Source organism: Antechinus flavipes, chromosome 3, assembly GCF_016432865.1.
Source record: "Antechinus flavipes isolate AdamAnt ecotype Samford, QLD, Australia chromosome 3, AdamAnt_v2, whole genome shotgun sequence".
NCBI lineage: Eukaryota > Metazoa > Chordata > Mammalia > Dasyuromorphia > Dasyuridae > Antechinus > Antechinus flavipes.
Window position 1 is genome coordinate 600,337,536 of NC_067400.1, and position 20,914 is coordinate 600,358,449.

Sequence of the window (20,914 nt, forward strand, 5' to 3'; positions counted from 1 at the left end):
ATAAGACCACAGGTAGGGAACAGAAGAGGAGTAGACGAGGAGGAAGTAGGGAAAGGGAAGAGAAGGGAGGCTAAGATTATCGTTAAATACCCAAGCTGAGTGATTAAGATAAGAGGGCTTCCCATACTTTCTTCCAATCCTTAAGCCTGGAAGCATGGTTTAGGGAGCTCCAGTCTGAGTGAAGAGGGGTATCTATTTCCATTACTATCACACAGTGCCAGGAAAAGCCTGAGAGAGGAGAGTTCTTTGGATCTGAAGCTGCATCTTAAGGAACAATCATCTGTTTAGAACTGGAAGGGATCTTAAGAGTTTACCGAGTTCAATCTCTGCATTTACCTGATGTACAAGTGAGATCCAGTTCCTTGCCCAGAGTCCAGCAGCTTGTGTCTGAGGCAGTATTTGAACCTGGGCCTTCCTCCTTTGAAGTTCAGTGTTCTATTCTCTATTTCATTGTGGGGGCTGAATGCTAACTTGTGAGTTTCCTAGGATTCAGACAGCTTCCTTTGGTCATACATCTGAGAGCCCAGCCACGGCTTGAATAGCTGAGCCTGCCTGAATTTGCCCCAAGCTACATCAGTATAAACTCTAAGATGCTGAAATGAGGGGGGGAAATCCTGCTGTAGGGATAGGAAGATAAGACAATTCTAATCACCTTTTGGGGTATGGCTAGGATTCTCTCAGGGCCTTTATAGGACAGACATCAAAGGTATGTTTAGGAAACAGAAGATTCAAAGAGTCCAGGACTTCCTAACCCAAACCAACACTCTACACTGGGAGAAATAGTTCAACTTCCTCCTGGAGACTTGTGAGCCCTCTGTAGTTTCAGGGGCTCCAGGAAGGGACTGAGAATAGGAGCCAAGGTGAAGGAGGAAGGCAAGAATATAAGTGGGACACAGAATGGAAGCATTAAAAAAAAAAGTTTGCAGGTGTAAGAAATGAGGACCTTCAGAAACAGAAAGTTTGGAGGAGATAGAATGTAAACTTCTGGAAGGCAGGATTGTGCCACTTTTGCCTTCGTGTTCTCAGAACCTACCATGGTCTGACCTGTTGAATGAATGGTTAGTCAGATAGATGAATGCGTGTATATGTGGATGGACAACTAGCTGGTGAGCAGATCAGAAAAGGGACCTACACACTATAGTCATGGATGCTCTGTGTGTCAGCTGCTCACAGCCCCAGTATTAACTCCAGACTAGCTCCCTATAGTCACTGAACAAGTTTGGAGGGATTTGGTGAGCGAGTGGGCTCTCCACACCATTTCTCTGTTTTGTGTCCAGGTTCCCCAGCCATGATTTCAGAAGTCAACTAGTCAGGCAGATAAACCTGTGGACCCCCAAATCCTGGGAGGAAAGGGGGAAATATAAGTATCCCCCACACAAAGTGTTGGGGTTTTTAAAAAAAATTATTTGTTTGTTTGAATTAGCTATAATATCTCTGACCTTTCTTCTTTCAAGGGACACTCCTGAATTGACTGAATTCTTATCCAAGAGGAAAAGATGACTAATTAGATCCTTCTCCTTCCCTCCACCCCAACACAACAGAATAAAAACCTGTGCGGTACTTGAGATCTTTTAACTGCTTTGGCCCTTCCTACAGGTCTGTGAGACTTGCATGTGTGACTTGAGGTAGTTATATTCCTATAGTATATTTCCATACTACAGGAGTGTAGTAGAATATAGTCCTATATGCCCTTCTCCAGTATAGAATATATACCACAAGTATATATTCTACTATATACTTGGTAAATAAGGAAACTGAGGTTTAGAGGGGTCAGGTGATCTTCCCAGCTGGGCAACTGTGGAGATGGAAAGGGAACCCAGAAGAGACCTGTCCAACTGCAAAGCTCAGCCCTCCTATTTCCACTCCCTGTGCCCTGATCTGGGGTCCCTTACCAAGGTCCTTTCTTCCTTTCCAGGGGGTCCATAATTAGATAGGGAGACTGAGTTGGCGGCTGGGGTCCTTTCCCTCCCCTCCCTCCCCCAGTAGAGCATCAATCTGTACCAGCACAAAAACTGCCATCATGCTTTGCAGTCTCTCTTCTTCCCGTCTGAGTCCTTTGGCTGCAAGGCACCCCATACCCATCATCCCACCCTCCTGGGCCTCCCGGGGAGGCTTTCCGACCGACAGGGTCCTGGTGCTGGGCTAGTAGGACCTCTGCCACCCTTTCTCCCGCCCCCAGCTTCCCGAACTCACTGCCCGTGGAAGAGGAGGAGCGGCGCTGGCTGCAAATGGGCCCGGACCCTTCGATGGGCAGAGGTGGCGGTGGAGGAGGTGTAGTCAGGGCTTCGGGCAAGGGCGGGGGCGGGGGCGGGGGCGGGAGGTCCCTTGACACCCGGTGGTCTGCGACGCTGCCGTTGTGCACGTGGCTACCAGAGAGGAGAGCGGCCTGGGGGCATAAGGAAAAGAGAGGGTGAGCGAACGCTCGGGGTGTCTGAAGCTGGGCCGGGGACAGCTCGGTGTCCTGCCCCCGGACACGTGGGGGATGGGGGCGGGTGGAGGGGAGGCTCTCTGGATCGGGTGAGACGGGACGGGGCGAGACTGGGCTGGGCAGCGAGGCTCTCACCTCCTCGCTATGGGCCATCCCCAGACTGGCTGCCAAGGGCTCCCCGGGGCCGTAGCCGAGCTGGCGGTAATAGTCCCCGGTGCTGGGCTGTTTGCCAAAGCTGCGGGACTTCCGGCCCGAGTCCACCCGCCGCAGCCCGTCGTGGCCGTCGCGGGAGCTCAGCTGCGAGGGAGGGAGGAGCGCCGAGCGTGGGCTGCTGGTCCTCAGGCGGGGAGACAGCACCCTCCACCCCTGACGGCGGAGGTTCGGCTTCTGTCTAACCCACCGCCTCAGTGGAACCAGCTCAAAGCCCGCCCTGGGCCAGCCAGAGTTGGGGGTATCTGTGGCCGCGCCCCCCGGGCGGCCCGAGGGAGGGGAAGCAGATGCGGACGGGGAGTGCAGGGGAGGGACAGGGCTCCCCTCTGCTCACACACGGCAAGGGTGGCTGGCCAGGCCCGGTCTTGAGGTGAAGGAGTCAGAAGGGCTGTTCCCAGACGGCTGGTAAGCCCCTTAGCACAGGAGATCGTCGGGGAAGGGTGGCTGGGGCAGGGGGAAGGATTCTCAGGCGCCTCCGCCGGGCCGTGCCAAGGCCTCTGGGTTGCTAAAATCCAGCTTCCTCGACGGCTCGTACGGGCCCCAGAGATCCCAGCTGCCCAGGGCCGGTCCGGGCCGGTTCTCGATCTGCGGCCTGCGCCCAGAGCCCCGCGCCCTTCCCAAGGTACGCAGCCCTTAGTTCCCGAAGAGCCCGGGGCAGCGGCTGCCCTACCTGCGACTGTACCCGGTGACGCCCCGCTCTGCACCTGCTAGCGGGGGCGGCGCGGACCCGACACCTGCGCCACCCGATCTGTCCTCTCAAGTTACAACCCCGGCCAACGGCCCGCTCGCCTATCCGCTCCTGGGTCCTGACAGTACCCCACCAATCCCGGGCTACTGGGCTCCGCCCCCCCTCCCCTTAACCCCCAAAGTGGGGCTGCTACCTAGAGAACTGGGCCACGCCCCGTCAGAGCGGTCTCCTCCGACCCCCTTCCCCCATCCCGAGCCTGACAGATGTTTGCCTCTCCCCTAGTTGGGGACCCGCCTCCCCTGAGCCCTTCTACACTTACTCTTCCTAAGAGGCCCCCTACTACGTTGACCTGCGATCCTAACTCAAGGTAAGTCGCAGAGAACTCTGGGACCCTTCTAACCAGGTTTGATGCTCTTCACCTTTCGCAAAATCTCAATCCGCGAGCTCCCCAAGAGGGCCCTGGCGGACTAAGGCAGAGGACCTAGGTTTCTCGAGCTCTACCCGCCCCGTCCCTGCCCCAGTCCTCCTCGGCCCCTCCGCATCTGGAAACCCATAGCTGTAAGTGACACCGGCGCCTGCGCCTCATCCTCGAGTTTCAAGGCTCGGGTGACAGCCTCAGGTAGCGCCCGCCCCGTCGTTCGTGACTCCGGGAGGAGGCCAGTCCCGGCTTGGGATCGCGAGAAGTCAGGAAAAGGGAGAAGGGGGAAAGGACAGAATCCCCTGCCCCAGCCGCTGTCCCAGGACCAGATGTCTGGGTTTACCGCTTTCTGCCTCACCTCCCCACCCCCAGCTCCCATCCGGGGCTTTGCAGCCAGGCTCACGTTGCAGGAAACGCGACACCCGTGGATTTATTTTCTGGGCCATCCTGCCCCATCTTTCCCCCAGTCCCCTGGCCCCCGGCCCCTTCCCACCCAACTGCTCTCTCGGGAGGCGGAGCCGGCCATCTGTCCCGCCCAGCGCGGTCCTGAGGCCCCACGCCCAGCCCTAACCGCTTCCTAGCCTCCCTCCCTCTGGAAACAAAGAAGGAGGCGGAGGCTGGGATAACCGGGCCGGATCCCACAAAGGACACTTTGTTGGGACTCCCCGGCCCTCGGGCCGCCAGGCACGCACGCACGCACTCCGCTCAAACGGGGAGAGTCTGACGGACCCACGTGCACACACAAATACACAACCCCAGGGCCGGGCCGGGATGTGCCGCCGCGCCCCCACAGCGGGCGGACTCCCGGGCAGACACACCCGGACCAGCTTTCCCTCCCAAGGGAAATCCCCAAGGCCCGCTAGGCAGGGATACCCAGGCCGCAACACTTGCAGTCAAGGCCCCAGAGGGCAAGCAGACCGTTGTTGCATGCTCCCATCCCCAACCTTTCCCCTCGCCCACCCCTCCTGCGGAGGATGGGGGCCGAGCAATTATTCTGCATCCCTGTCTGCCTGGACGAGATGAGAGCACCCTCCCCTTCTGGAATACCTCTGCTCTTTCCTCTCTGCCGCAGTGGGTACCGAATCTTCCTGAACACCCAGGCTTATGCTACAGGGTGCATCCAGGCACAGACTTACAGCCCTCACTAGAGACAGATGGCACCTTTCTATAGCCCCACCCCCACCTGTACCCCTAGAATCCAGTATCTTTTACTGCGAATTTCTAACCCTACTTCAAGGGCAGAACGAGTCCCCGGCCCTGCCTCTGCCCTAAAACCCTAAGAACAGAAGCCAGGATTGCTTCTCTCCCTTTTGGGGCTCACCCATTCCCTCTCCTCACTTGTTGCTTGTTTTGTTTGCCATGGCTGGAGTTCTGTCCAGATTTTCCCCGACATCTACTCAACACTTCCCCTTCCTTTCTATCTCACTCTCACAATCCTTATTTTTTATTTTCCCAAGTTGGTGCTAGAAAGCCCTGAGATTTGCAGAACCCTAATGAATTCCGCTGCACTATCTGGGAAATATAACTGTCCCATCTCCCTTCCACAATCCCTATGGGATCTTTGTTCTCCAGGGGTTCACTGTAACCTGATTTTCCCTTCACACAGATGTTGGGGAGTGAGATGCACAGTGAGATCTTTCTCCTACACAGATCCTTTAAAGAGATTCTCTAGGTAGCTTTCCCCATCCAGAACTTAACCCTCCCCTCCAGAGCTTAATACAGCCCAGTCCCCCTTTCCTCCCCTCCCCCCATCACTCCTGCTTCTCATTGCCTCCTAATGGAGCAAACAGGCATTTAAAACACTTTCCTGGGAGGGTTGGATGGCTCCTTATACAACCAGGCCTCAGTTTAGGAAAGTATTTTTTTCTCTTTCCCCATGGCCACCCTCTTGGTCCTACCCTACCCAGCGTCTGTGGGTTGAAGGTTGGTTAGGATGCTCTGGAATATGGGGGTAGAACAAGTCAGGAATGATCCCATCTCCATTACCTCCCTCTGCTCTGGGATATGGGGGGCAGAGCAAGCCAGGAATGATCCCATCTCCATTACCTCCCTCTTCAGGGCTTCTCTCTCCACATGCCGAAGTTTGCTCTTGGCCTGAACGTAGATATCAGCTGTGTGCTGCCCACTGGGCGGTTTGGGAGCAGGATAGGCAGGAGGGGGTGGGGGTATCTGAGTGCCAGGGGGAGGAGGCGGTGGAGGAAAGCTTGGTGGGGGTGGTGGGGTACTGGGACCTCCCCTCTTCCTGCAGTGAAGGCCCATCTCAGGATTCAGCATGTCCATGTAGGTCTGCATGTCTGTGACAGTTGAGTTTCGAAGCCCTGCCAGGAAGAGAAAGCAGGGTACTGTTGGGAGACCAGCTAGACTCCAGGGGTGGGGTGGACATGCCCTGTCTACCCTATGCCCAAAATAACTTTCGGATCCATTGAAGCCCTTCCTGGGTCATGTTTTCAGAGTCAGCTTTGGGGGATCTGTTGTAATTCCTGAGCCTGGGGAAAAATCCACATTCTTTGTATGTCAACTCTTAAGCTTAGTCTACTCAAACCCTACACCTTCATCTTCACTTGGCACTAGGGAACATTTTAGTTTGCCAGTTGGGCAATGAAAGCCACCGAAGAAATTAAAGACCTACTTTATAAAGCCACTTGCAGTGAAGACCCTGTCCCCGCCCTGGCTATCTTTTCTACATTTAGCCAGTGGACACATCCTCAGTTTGGCCTTGTTTTCTACTGGATGAAGAGCCTCAGATCTTGCAGCATGGCAGTAACTAGCTCAATAATAATGTAGTTAGTTAGACCTGAGAACCTCAGTAAGCAAGTTGGGAATGGGGTAAGTTCACAGATCTCTTGCTTTTAATCATCTTCCTATGGTGCTGATCAGGCTTCCTATGGCACCTCCTCTCCATGAGTCTTGGGATCCTCCCATCTCTCTCCAGACTATGAGTTAGAGAGGAGGATCCTCAGAGGCTCAGGAGCTAGCTAGAATAAGCCCAAGCTCTAGGAATCCTAGAATAAAGCAGTCCTGGGCAGTTCTAACATGTTGGGAAATGGGGTATGTGGGGGGGTTGAGGTAAAGTTGGATAAGATTAGTGATCTGCCCCAGAAAAAAGATCTAAATCATCATGGGCAGACTCCCTACCCCCATGCCACTCACTTTGCCTGATTCTCGGTGATGCTGTGCCCAGCAGTGATCAGCATGAGAGAGCCTCTTACGGGGAGCAAGGGGGATAACTTCCAAAAACCTGCTGCAGTCCAGGAAGCTTCCCTAATTGAACTGAAGACTTCTCACTTGAGAGTCCTGTGTCCAGAGACTTGTTTGTCTTGTGTTCTCAAAGAGGTCCATGATATAAGGGAGGTAATGTCAAGTGAATTGGATTTAAGTGAGGGAGGGCCGGACAAGTGTCCCTCCAGAGCCATCTGGGTCCAGTGGCCAGATGTAGACCAGAAGGACTGGAGCTGGTCTTGGATGCAGTGGGAGACCTAGGCCTTTTAAAGTGAAGATCTGAGACCCATTCAGTGATTAAGACTAGGTAAGAAATGAGGCAGAGAATGATCTCTTTTACTGAGTTTTCAAAAATCAGTCAGGGAGGGAAAGCCCCTCAGGGTTTCTGACCTATGACCAGAAATTTAAGAAGGGGATAAAAAGCCCATGGCTAGAGGGTGGGAATCAAAGAAACCAAACCTTGCTCAGAGCTACTTCAGAGACTCAAAAACATGGTTGGACATCTCTGTGGGAGGGAGTGTGTGCAATTCTATGGGGGAGGTGTGTGACCACGTGCATTACATGTATGTGTGTAGGTTAATCTGTGCATTTTCATGAACTACCTAGGGCTCCTAGGTCAATCTTCATGGATAGTGTTGAGAATTTAGGAAATCCCTTAGGAGGAGGGTTCCTAGACCTGGGATAGGAACCAACTTAATCCTGAGTAAATCTGAGTCATGGCTGAAATATAGGTGGTTACTATCTCAAACTGGGAGGGGTGAGGAAAAGTGAACTGGGGAAATTCAGGCCCCCTGTTCTGGACCTCAGGCATTCCCTGCCCTCTTCTCCCCCGCCTCCCCCTTTCTGTCCACACTGAGCCTTGACGGAGCTGGGAGACTCTAAGGACTTCAGGGACAGAAACACAGCCACTCCATCTACTAAGCCATGGCCCTCAGTGGGGATGAACAGCCCAGCAGCCCAACTCACTATACTTCATTCCTTTCTCTTTCTCCATTTCCCAGGTACTCACTAGGCCCTGGGCCACCCAGGTGGCCTCGGGTGCTGGATCGGCTGGAGGGACAGGAGTCGTAGTTGGAGAGAGTGCTGGTGGGAGAGCAGAGGTCGAAGTGCGGGGCTTGAGCCGACATGGTGGTGTTGGGAGAAGACATGCCGGAGTCTGGCTGCTTGCCCTCTGGCTCTCCAGATGGGTCCCGGGATAGGGCTCGGTGCTCCACGCTCTGGGGAAAAAAGATAGGGTGTGACAGCCACTCTGTCTTCTAGCTCTCTTGTTGTGGCCTAGGAGTCCCTGAATCTCAGAGCTGGGAGGGATTTCAGAGTCCATGGAGTCCATTCCATATCTGACCAAGAAGCTGCTTGACAACATACCTGGACAAGGGGATTATCTAATCTACACTTGTATCATCTGCAATGATGGGGAGCTCTCTACCTTTCTCTCCAGGCAACCCATTCCAGTTTTGAGCAACTCTAGTTGTTAGGGTATTCTAGTACCCATTAGACCAGGCTAGAGAGATAAAGGTCCTGCGGTTGGAGCTATTCCTGCCTCCTCACCCCCAGGAAGGGTTCAGAGGCCAAGATCCCCCAAGACCCATCCTTCAGGTTCCCAGGGGGACTATTGCTGTGCCCAGACATGCCCCAGTTCTGTCATTGGTGAAGATCCTGAATCTGGGACCTCATCTGGGAGAGGTGATCTGTATCGGATCACCAGAGAACTCTGCTGAACCTTTCCTTGGACCCCTAAACTGCAGGGTCTCTGGGAGGTGGAGCCACAACATTTCCTCTTTGTAACTTCCTCCCAAGGAAGTCCTAACCAAAGGGAAGGAATTTAATCTCTTGTCTATGTAATAATCTGTCAACTAATTGGACACAGTTATCATGGTCTCCCTTGAGTCTTTTCTTCTTCAGGTTAATAATCCTAATTCCTTCAACCAATTCTCATGAAGTAGTAGTGTGATGTAGCAGGATACTCAACTAACTGTGATTGTGAGCAAGTCATTTGCCCTCTTGGGACTACAATTTCCTCTTTAAAATGGAGTACAAACAGATGATTTCTGAGGTATCTTCTCTTGAATTCTAAGAGTATTCTTAAGTTGGGGCTCACACTTAGTCACGCCAAGTGAACAAAGTCAAATGATGTAGCCTTCCCATGCCAGTACTTGGATCCTGGGAAGAAACACTGGTGATGATAGCAGGATAGGGTTATGCATTTGCCCAGTTCCTTGATCTCTCATCAGAAAGGGGCCATTTTTCCAGGCCCCTGGGTGCCTATGTCTAGCCAGAAACCGGAGGGAAGCTGACTAGATCCTCCAGATTACTCCCCACAGAATTACAGAATGTGTGTAGGAGAGCCCTCCAGATGTCTCTAGTCCAGTCCCTTCCTGTACAAATCCTCTTCACAATATCTGAAAACAGATGATGTCTAGTGCTTCATCATCCCCTCTCTCCCTTGGAGGCATCGCTTTCCCCCCTTTTGGACAGCTCCAACTGTTAGGAGGTTTTCCCAGTATCGAGCACAAATATGTTTCATTTTACTTCTATTCGTTGTTCTTAAGTTTGGCCCAAGGAGAATGAATCCAAATGCTGCATCCGAGAACGAGCCTTTTACACAGGGAGGCTCCCTCCCTTTGCCCCACTGTCTGAGATGTGGACCTAGCATCTGCCCTTCTCTGAGGATGACACCTTTGAATGGATGTTGGGAACCAAAGAACACACTGCATTTATTCCCAGAGGACATTGGAGACGTGATCGGCCGACTCCAGGCTGAGTAGCCATTCTATTGTTTGAGTGGCTATTTTCATTATACTCTGCCAGGAAATGTAACCTCTGCTCTTCTTGGCTCACTTATGATTGCCAGTGGCCTTTGGCTAGGAGCTCACGGAGGTCAAGAATAGCTTAGTGCCAGCTGGTAAGGGAGATGGTAAGGCACTTCAGCTAGATTCCCCCACTCTTGCAGTCCTCCCTGGATGCCCTCCCTCAATAGCTCCAGGAATGCCCAGATCCCTGTTCTAGCCCTGTGCCCTCTAAGTCCCTCCTCAGGGCCCGGGACTTGCTGCAAGACTGGGGGGACACTGCTTACATTACCCATGCTGCTCTCCGGATTGCTGGTCCCTGGCCCGCCGGGTGGCCCTTAGCTAGCTCAGAGAGGAGAAGGATGTCTTCTCTGCCTTGGTACCTCTGCAGCCCCATGCCCCCACCCTTCCTGCCTGCTAAGTGTCACAGGTCCTCAGGGAGAGCCCGCCGCCCGCCCCGCCCAGCACTGGGTTCCAGGTAACGGCCCAGCTGCTGCTTGCTTATTGGACTCCATAATGAGGGACTCGATGAGTATTTTCCTTTTCTGGGGCAGCAGTCCTTGGTGACTTTCAGTTTGTCACTGCCACAGCTGGGGCCAAGCAGGACAATACCCGGAGCGGGCTGAGAGGGAGGATGGGAGAGGATAGCTGGGGCTCAGCTCTTTCCACTGCTAGCTCCACGACCCAACTGAAGAGTGATGGGGAGGGGACCCTGGGCTTGAAATGACCTCTCTCCCAACTGGTCTCATTGAACATAGGGGGCAATGGTTGGGGAGAGGGCAAGATAAAGATAAGGAAGGAACCTGGGTAGAAAGGGTTTGATGGAGAGAATGAGGATCTGGGTTCAAATGTCAGCTCTACTACTGACTACGTATGTCACACTGAGAACTGTTAACTCATTGTGTGAGCTTCCTCTTGCCAAAGTGAAGAGATTGCACTTCTGTGTCAGTGGGCCCCTTAACAACTCATGGACCTCTCCTCAGAGTGACATTAGGATCACAAAATGAAAAGATGTCATTTCCCCCTCTCTCGTTCATGGACTCCCTGAAATCATGGACCCCAGGACTAAACGATCTAGCTCTTTGTTCTAGACTCTCTCTCCTGTGCCTCTGAGGGAGGGCAGGCGCTTCCAACCCTACCCAGGGGCAGGGCTTGGTCATACCATGTTCTCCACAGTTCGAAGGTAGCGAGTACAGTGGCTGTGGCCGTTGTAGTCCGAGAGGTCAGCGGCTGTGTAACCATCCCGATCCCGGATGTCCAGCTCGGCCCCATTCACTACTAGGATCTGGCAGCACTGGGGGGAGAATGAGAGGGGCAGTGAAGGGGGGTACCACTGGGCCAGTTGAGCTCAGACCATTGCCTGATGCAACAGGGCCAAAGAAAATATGTGGATGCATGCTTAGAGTTGGGTGGGGAGGGATCACGTGATTTTTTTCTTCCCTAAACATCAGTTCTCACACTTTTAGATCAGGTCCCCCGCCATTGGCCAAAGGGGAACTCAGTACACTGGACCTGGAATTATGAAATCTGGGCTTCTGGATGCTGCTTCTGACATGGCGGTGTGGGGAGGAAGGGTTCAGGAGAGGCAGTGCTGATCCCTAGTCCAGCTCTGTCAGAGACCGGACCCAAAGGGAGTAGGGAGAGGAGAGGGCCTGGATTTGGACAGGGAGGAAGAAGAGGGGAGACTGGATCGTGTGCCCATCATCATCCCATCCCAGAGTGAGCCCCCTGATGGCTGGCTCTTTCTGGCCCGGCCTGACCTCCAGCTCCCCGTTCTCAGCAGCATCGTGCAGAGGGGTCCCACCCCATAAGTCAGTGGTTATCTCCCCGCCATGCAGCAGCAGCCAGCTGAGCACCTTGGCGTGGCCCCGGCTGGCAGCAAAGTGCATGGCGGTGGCCCCGTCACCGTCTTGCTCTGAAAGGCTGACGTCGGTGCAGCTCACCTGGCATAAAAAGCAAAGGGAGGGTCATGGGGCCAGCTCCTCGTCCCCTCCCCCTTCTTTCCCCCTCGTCTCCTGCAGCTTCTGCCACTTACCAGCCACACGATGATGGGGCTGTGGCCCATCTGGGCAGCAGCGTGAAGAGGGGTCATCCCATCACTGGCACGCGTGTGGGGGTCAGCCTCACACTCTTGCACCAGGTACTGCGTCACCTCCAGGTGGCCCTCCTGGCAGGCCAGGTAGAGGGGCGTGGCACCGTTCTTGGTTTGGGCACTTATCCCCCTGGGTACAGAGAAAAGGCATACAGATGCAGCGGCCCTCAGACACAGACATCCCGCCCTCCCCTCCTCTGTCCTTCCGACACCTGTCTGCCTTCCTCTTGCCTCCATTGGCCCTAGCACCCTGAAGTAAGGGCCGGTGTCACCTACCGCCCAGCCCGCTCACACACGGGACCCTCAGAGGGTCAGACCTCTATACAGGAATCCTTCCCTGGTGCCCACCTTAGGGGCAGGAGCTTTTGAAATATGCAAAATTAAATTACAAGACAGGGCATGGGTCCTTGTGTCAGCTTCCTCTTGGCAAGGTCCAGGTTAAAAAAGGTAACAGGTAGTGGCAGCTAGTTGGTGCAGTGGATAAGACACCAGGCCTGAAGTCAGGAGGACCGGAGTTCAAATCTGGTCTCAGTTACTTAACACTTCCTGGCTGTGTGACTCTGGGCAAGTCACTTAACCTCAGTTTCCTCAGGGGGGAAAAAAGCTATAGGCAGACAACAGATGTAAAATTCACTGATCCCTCTCCTAGTCTTTCTGTGTTCGTGCAAAAGTCAGCTTAGTACTCTCCCCTTCTATGTACTCTGTATATGCAATATCTTCTATATGCCCCATCATTTATATGTCATTTATCCTATCAGAATGGGAGCTCTTTGGGGTCCCGGATTGATTTTGCCTTTCTTTATAGTCCCAGCATTTAGAACAGTGTCTGGCACATGATAAATACTTAGTAAATGATTGTTCACACACTCACTCTCCTGCTTCCCATCTCTTTGGAATACACAGTGTTAAAAGACAGTTGAATTCAGCTCAAAGACAACAGTGAGCCTTGGGTCCAGAGGACGGAAGATTAAAACAAAGGCGTTTTTGCTATTAAATCTTGTTATTAAATAAGATTTTGTTGATATTTTCCTTTTTGTTTTTTCTTTGTTTGTTATTAAATCTTGTTATTAAATAAGATTTTGTTGATATTTTACTTCTTATTTTTTCTCTGAATCATGAGTGTTATTGAGGTTAGGTTGGGGGTCATTGGGAAATGTTCCTGATATGAAAAAAGCAACAATAAATCAGAGAGATGGGGGAGGGGAGGGAAAGAAACAGAGGGAGGAAGAAAGAGAGAGAGAGGAAGGGAGGAGAGGGAGAGAGAGAGAGGAAAGGAAGGAAGGAGTGAAAGACAGAGGGAGGGAGAGAGACAGAGAGAGACAGAGACAGAGAGATGGGGAGGGGGAGTTGGGAGTTATTGAGAAATGTTCTTGATATGAAAAAAGCAACAATAAATCAGAGAAACAAACACACACACACACACACACACACACACAGAGAGAGAGAGAGAGAGAGAGAGAGAGAGAGAGAGAGAGAGAGAGAGAGAGGCAGAGAGAGAGACAGAGTTAGGAACAGGAACAGGGACAGAGAGACAGAAGGGAGAGAAATTTGAATTCCACTTCTCATACTAGCAGTTTTCTCAAATGTAATCAAGTGGGATTAATAGCAAGGAACTATTTATTTTATAAAGTTATGGAGAGAATCAACTGAAATAATCTATGGAAAGTGCTTTACCACCCTTAAAATGCAGTATTATTTTTTTATGATGTCACATTCTACCCGCTCTCTCGTAGAATGCAAGCTCATCAAGGGTGGGAATATTTTTAATATTTGCATGCCGAAAGACTTAGCACGATGCCCTTAAGAGATGTATGGTGAAAGAAGGATTTGTGTTTGTCATGGAATTAGGAGTGGAAAGGAACTTTAGCTCCATGCCCCATTTTTTCTCTTGGTCTCACAACTAAGATGGAAACTCCTCTTAGGAGGCACTGACCCAGGAGATGATTTCCCTGTTCTTTGTCAACTAAAATGGGTTACAGATTCTTTTGTTGACACTAGGGACCCAGTGTTCCTTTCCTATTCCTGTTTTTTTTCCCCCCTGGCTTCTCTGTTTCCCAGACCCCCAAGGCCCCTGGTTCCCAGATTTCTTATTTGAGGAGAGGGGAACAGGTACCAAAGGGACCAAGACTCTTGGTACTTCTTTTCAGTGGAGGGTAGGGAACTGAGGAACTAAGAAATTGTTCTCTACATTCTTTGGGAGTGTAAAGGTGATATCTAGATCTTGGAAGAGGACATACGCAACCGGAAGGCCATGAGAGCAATGTTGCTCTATTTCTGCCTGGGGAGGGCAAACCCCTGCTCATCTGCAACCCTTCACTATCTTCCCCCCCACCCCTTCACTCCACTCAAAGCTTAGCAACTTGCCCACTTAATCCTATTTCCTGGGCTATTTTGGGCTCCTGCAATTTCACTGCTTTAAAAATTAAGCAGATTAAGAGCCTGATGGGCACACAGACATGAACCTTTCTCCTGAAACAAGGATGAGCAGAGCTCTATGTTGGGATTAATGGTGTTTTGTCCTTGGGGATTTATGGATCAATACTTGTATTACTTCATTAAGTAGAAAATAACTGAATTTGAGTCTTTGTTAGCAATCAAGAATAATTAGCTAGTGTAGAAAGTTACTCCCTTATCCCAGAAAGATACATTTTTCTTCCCTGACTACAATGTATTCTTTTCCCCCATGGTCTTGGCAGTATTATTTCATTAAGTAGAAAATAGCTGAATGTGAGTCCTTGTTAGCAATCAAGAATCATTTGCTAATGTAGAAAGTTATTGCCTTATCCCAGAAAGATACATTTTTCTTCCCTGACTACAATGTATTCTTTCCCTCCATGGTCTTGGCAGTATTTCAGGAATTCCACCATGGGCCCAAGAGGAGTAAGTTTCTTAAGGGGAGCGTCTCTGTCCACAAAACTTGAATTCTGGAGTCTTTCCCTTCTGTCCCATTGGTCTAGATTCTAGGATCATTTAGTGTATATATTTTAGATTAGATTCTCGAATCTAGAACTAGCTGATGCTATATCCTGGCTGCAAGAAACTGTACCAGAGAAACAGAGCCCTCCCATCAAGTTCCCAGCACTCTCCAGAGAATTCAGGGGGCCTAGGGAATTTTGCTGTAGTTCACAGAAATGGTCTCAGGGCTGAGAAAATGAGGCAATTCCCCTTGAGATCAGCCATGTTCACCATTAAAGGGGGGAGTGAGGATCTGAATTGGGAGGAGGGAATGATGACCTTGAAGCTCATTGTCTTGGCTCTGCCCTGCCCCTTGGGTTAAGGATCCTGAGTAGAAGCAATCACACTTTTTCAGGCTTTTTAAGTGGAAAGGGAGCTCCTTTGGGGGCTTTCTTCAGAATGGGAAGATCTTGGGTGAAGTTAAAGCTGTTGGACACGAGGTGGCGGTGTAGCCCAGAGTCAAATCCCGAAGCCCGTTTCTACCTAATAGATAGATCTCTTGTGCAGCTCTGCCTTGTCCTGCCCATGGGTGGGCATCCGTGTACCCATCTTGAAATCTTTATCAAGCATTTATGATGGGACTCAGACTCCCCCCCAATAGGCACTAACTCACCTCCCCATCTCCCCGTCTCCCCAAATCCTTGCTTTTCTGTTCAGGCTTAGATTCATTTCTCTCTTTCATTGGCCACCTGCACTTCTGTCCCTTTATCCCCCATCCCTCTCCTTAAAAACCTTCTTGTCTTTAATATCCATATAGTACCTATTCTAGGTCATATACATGTATGTAATAAATATATATGCACACATACATAATATATGTATACATATTTGTGTGCTCACTCTTTCCCTTGAAACTATATAAATCACATCTTGATTCTATTCTCCCCCCCAGCCCAGTGCCTCACATCCAATAGGCATTAAGTATGTGTTTGTCGATTGAATAATTGCTATTTACGCGCATGTAAATGGACCATGATACACTCACACCGCCATCTATACGCCGAGTATATATGTTGCCCACACCTCTCCAAATTCCTATTGACGGCCCCATGCTCCATCTCTTGGAAGCGGCCCCCAGGTGCCATCCCCGATGCCCCATGCGAACACCTGTTTTCCTCTCCATCACTCAGTAAAAACCTGTTTAATATTTTACAAAGAACTGGCAACCAGCCCACTGCTCTATTACCTTCCAGGATCATAGTTGTCTGAATTATTCACCTTGTCACCAAGAGGGGAGGGGACCTAGTGCACCTGACAGCTGAAGAGTCAGAGAACAATCACCCAGGATTCCATGGAAACGACTCCCCCAAGCTCTGCAGCCCCCTCCCTAAAATCCTCCCTTTTCTGTTTTACTGAAGGTATAATAGAGACAGAGGTTTGGATGAGGTTGGCTGAGGGCCCTTAACTCTCTTGGCTTATTTCGATATTCCCAGAGAGCATGCCAGGCCTAGGGAACTGTGCCCGGTCTAAGCCCAGCCCCGGCTTCTGCCATCCAAGAGGCTCTCTGCAGGGCAACTGGCACAGTAAAAGATATTGGACCACAAACAAGAATCTGAGCTAAGTGGGACTGGAGCATCGATGCCCTTTTCCCATTATAGAATTGCAACTTGGGACAAGGAAGGCTGGCATCCCAGACTGCAGCCAGGTCAGCTTTTCCCTACTCTATTCCCACTGGTGGGCACTTTTCTGTGATACCCATGAGCAGTCTCCCTGTTGGATCCTAGAGTATTTGACCATCCTGACTGCCTTGGGTTACCTGGGTAGGAGAAGAATTCCAAAGCTAGCCTAGGCTAGGCCCCTGAACTGACACAGACCCCATGGATAGAGGAGAGAAACAATGAACATTCCCTCACTGCTGCCTTCCTCTGCCAGTGTTTCCCCTGGCAGAAAGAGGAGTCGGGTATTGTAGTGGCTAGAGAGCTGGTCTGAATTCAAATTCTGCTTCAGGCCTTTTTGTGAATTTTGTTCTCAAACCCCAGGATGGAACTTGGGAGTGATATCTCTCCATTCTCCCTCAGAGCTTTTGCCCAGCTTATCAGGAAGGGGTTAATCTGCCAGGATGACCCTTATAGCCTCTGCATCCAGATGGAGTGGGTTAATCCTGAGAGTAACCTAGTTTTCTGTAGGGCTCAATTCTACCATGGGGGGACATTTCCAGAGAAGGGAAGAAAGGACTTATAGTGGGTTCCAGTTTCCTCATCCATATAAAAGAAGGAAGTGAGCTAGAAGATCCCTGAGATCCATTTTAGCTCTTTTCTGTCATCCGATGATGCTGTCCAACTGGACACATATTAAATTGTATTGGAGAAAAGGCAAAAAGAGTAGAGTCAAAACAACAACAACAACTAGCCAATGAGTCTACATTAGGCACCTAACATTGCATAGAAGACAGTCCTAGGGTCTGGGTTCAAATACTGACCCTGCAATTTGCTACTTGTATGACTTTGGGCAAATCTCCTTTAACTACTCTGGATCCCAGTTTCCTCCTCTGCAAAAAGAACACTTTGGACTTGATGACCTCTAAGGAGCCTTCCAACTTTTCTTGTCCTTATGGCTACTAGGGAGCTAGACAATTGAGAATAGGAAAATGAGGAAGATGGGGACATTGCCCTTGGAAACTAAGAGCTTGAAAATGCCTGAAGGATTGGTTACCAATTTGATTATCTGTGAGTGTGCAGCCAGCACAATCCTTCCTAGGTGTGATCCTGGGGTCCTTGAACTTGGGTTTTGTTTTTAATGCTGATAAGTGAACTTCAATATAAATGGTTTCTTTTGTAATAGGAGTCTATAAATTTCAATAGAATGCCTAAGTGAGAAAGGTGACTATCTCATAGTTTTTAAAATGGCACCATTCTGGTAGTGGGACCAGTTAGTTTCTCTCATCTCTTCTTGACAGCTGAGTGTTCAATTATAGACATATGGTTTGAGGTAGAGGCTAAATCTAGGGGTAAAAGAAGACAGTGGGTAGGCGGGTATCTCTCAGTATATCTGTTGTTATTGTGTTTTGATTTATTGTGCTTCACAGATATTTCATTTTTTATAAATTGATTTTTTAAAATTTGATTTTGAGTTACAAATTTTACATATTGCACCTTTTTTTTTTTACCCAAATTTGTGACCAGCAAGTCGATCAGCATCATTTTTTCCCAAGAGCATGTTATATCTCTATGTTGTCACATTTTGGCAATTCTCACAAGATTTTAGATTTTCATTATTCTACTTGTGATGGTGATCTTTGATATTACTATTGTAATTGGTTTGGGTTGTCATTAATTGTGCCTATGTAATAGGGTTAATTTAATAAATAAATGTTGCAATAGTCTGACTGTTCCACTCCTGCCTCTCTTCCTCTCCAAGAGCCTCCCTATTCCCTGAGGCACAACAAAATTGAAATTAGGTCAATTAGGGGTAGCTAGTGGTGTAGTGGATAGAGTTGTTTATCCTTCTTCTGGAAGAGGGCTATGATAAGGGAGAAAATTTTGGAACACAAGGTTTTGCAAAGGTGAGTGTTGAAAACTATCTTTGCATGTATTTGGAAAAAAATTTTAAAAACTATTAAAAAAAAGAAGTTGCTACAACAAAACCAATGCAACCAAGATTAGAAGAAAAGAAGAAAGCTGGGAAAAAAATTTTAATAGCAAGTCTTTCTGATAAAGTCCTCATTTCTCAAATATATAGAAAATTGATTCAAATTTATAAAAATACCAGTCATTCCCTAAATGATAAATGCTAAAAAAAAATCACAGGTTGTTTACAAAAGAAAAAAATCAAAGCTATATATAGTCATATGAAAAAATGCTCTAAATCACTATTGATTAGACAAATATAAATAAAAAACTCTGGGTATCACCTCACACCTATCATATGACAGAAGTATAACATAATGGAAAAGGAAAATAACAAACGTTGGAGAGGATATGGAAAAATTGGGACACTAGTTCACTGTTGGTGAAATTGGGAACTGATCCAACCATTCTGGAGAGTAATTTAAAACTATGCCAAAGTGCTAGAAAACTATTGCATACCTTTTGAGTCAGCAATATCACTACCAATTTTATATCCCAAAGAGATTTTTTTTAAATGGGGGGAGAAGGGAAGAGGGAGAGAACCTATTTGTAGAAAAATATTTATAGCAACTTTTTTGTGGTAAGAGGGAAATGGAAATCGAGGGAAATGGAAATTGAGGGAATGACCATCAATTGGGAAACTGCTGAACAAATTATGGTAGATGACTATAATGGAATATTACTGTGCTATAAGAAATGATGAGCAGGCAGATTTCAGAAAAAAACTTATATGAACTATACAAAGTAAACTGAGCAGAACCAGGAGAACATTGTATATAGTAACAGAAAAACTATATAATGATCAATTGTAAGTGACTTTTCTATTCTCAGTAATACAATGATCTAAGACAATCCCAAAGGACTCATGATGAAAAAAGCTATCCACCTCTAGAGAAAGAACTTATGGAGTCTAAACACAGATTAAAAGATACTATTTTTTACTTTCTGCATTATGTTTCAATTGTATCTACCTTCCATATAGATGGAGAGGGGGGTTCTTAATCTGTGATCCACAAATAGATTTCAAAGAGGTCTGTGAACTTGGATGGGAAAAAATGACTATTTTCACTAACCTCTAATTAAAATTCAGTATTTGCTTCAATTATCTAAAAACACTCTTCTGAAAATCCATTGGTTTCCCCAGACTGCCCAAGGAATCCATGGAGCAAGAAAGGCAAAGACTTCCTGATATAGACCCATCCTCCTCACTCTTGCCATGCAGAAGACATTAAATCTTTCTTATTAATTATATCTCCAGTGCTTAGCACAGTGCCTGGCAAATAGTAGGTGCTTAATAAATGCTTATTGGATATTGAAATTTAGTTAGTGCTTGGCTTCTCAGAGATCTGGCAAACACACAATGGTATTTTTTCACAACTCAACACAAGTGTTGTTTTTTTTTAATTATCTTCTTTGAGAATCAGACTGGAACATTCCTTTTTATTTGCTTGCCTGCCTTTGGGGAATGAATGACATTTTTGTGTGAGAAAAAAAAGCAAAATATCTCTAAGATTCTAGGTCTCCCAGAGAAGACAGACCCAATTTTCTTCCTCCCCAGTCCTTATGACTTATGACTCGAAAGGCTCTTAGAGTCACTGAGTCTAATACCTCTTGTTAGAGATCAAGAAACTCAGGTGGACAGGGGTGAAGTGATTTTCCTGAGTTCACACAGGATTTTAACTCAGGTCTTCTTAACTTTTTGTCCAGAACTCTATCCATTATGAACCCCAGATCCTTCAGACCTTTCTTCCTTAACTAAGGTGAAGAAAATATTCCTCTCTCTTCATTCCCACCCTTGCCCTGTCCATGACTCTGCTAGAATAGGCTGGGGATGGGGCTCTTCCCAAGGGTCAGGATGTCTGTGAAGGAAGTGGGGAACAGTAGAATGCTCCGGGCTAGTCCCCTAGCATCGACCTATTTTGAAGTCAGACGTCTCTACTTTATACATCAAAATATCAATGAATTTATAAAATCATAGAATCATAAGATTTTGAGAATGGGCAGGATCTCAGTGGCCATTTAGTCCAGTCCACACTGTAGAGGAACTCAATTAAGCAAGCATTTATTATTTTCAAGACACATACTAGACATGGAGGATTCAAAGGCCAAATGAAACACAGATCTTGACTTCTACGGGCTTCCGTACTATCAGAAGGCTTCAGGATGCGGACAAGGTAAGGAAAAAGTATGGCCCAGGGAAAGAATACTTGATTTGTAATTAGAGGGCCTAGTTTCAAATCTTTCATTTGATATTCACTACTGGTATTCCTCTTTTTCTTCTTGCCCTCCTCAGTTGGTGCCTTCTTTCCGTTATTAGATTCTTTTACACTGTTTGTATCTTGAGGGCTCCTTGAGGGTAGGGACTGTGTTTTTGCCTTTCTTTGTATTCCCAGTGATTAATCACAGCATCTGGTACTTAGTAAGAAGATAATCAATGCTACATGGACTGGCTGATTGTGACAAGCGCATTACTTCCTTGGGTCTCATTTTCTTCATATGTCAAACGAGGGGGTTGGAGAAGAATGGCCTCCAAAGACTTTTATCTCTTTCAT

General features: G+C 48.5%; 1 protein-coding gene across 1 annotated transcript in view; it reads right to left on the reverse strand.

Annotated features, from left to right (window-relative positions):
* LOC127555936 (espin-like) overlaps positions 1-20,914 on the reverse strand; it is a 52,580-nt gene that overhangs the window by 9,562 nt on the left and 22,104 nt on the right. Inside the window, exons 3-9 of the mRNA XM_051988692.1 lie at positions 11,785-11,971; positions 11,510-11,692; positions 10,912-11,043; positions 7,973-8,180; positions 5,791-6,062; positions 2,564-2,725; positions 2,194-2,386 (exon numbers count right to left, since the gene is read on the reverse strand). Coding sequence (XP_051844652.1) covers positions 2,194-2,386; positions 2,564-2,725; positions 5,791-6,062; positions 7,973-8,180; positions 10,912-11,043; positions 11,510-11,692; positions 11,785-11,971 — 1,337 coding nt within the window. The remainder of the gene's footprint in view (positions 1-2,193; positions 2,387-2,563; positions 2,726-5,790; positions 6,063-7,972; positions 8,181-10,911; positions 11,044-11,509; positions 11,693-11,784; positions 11,972-20,914) is intronic.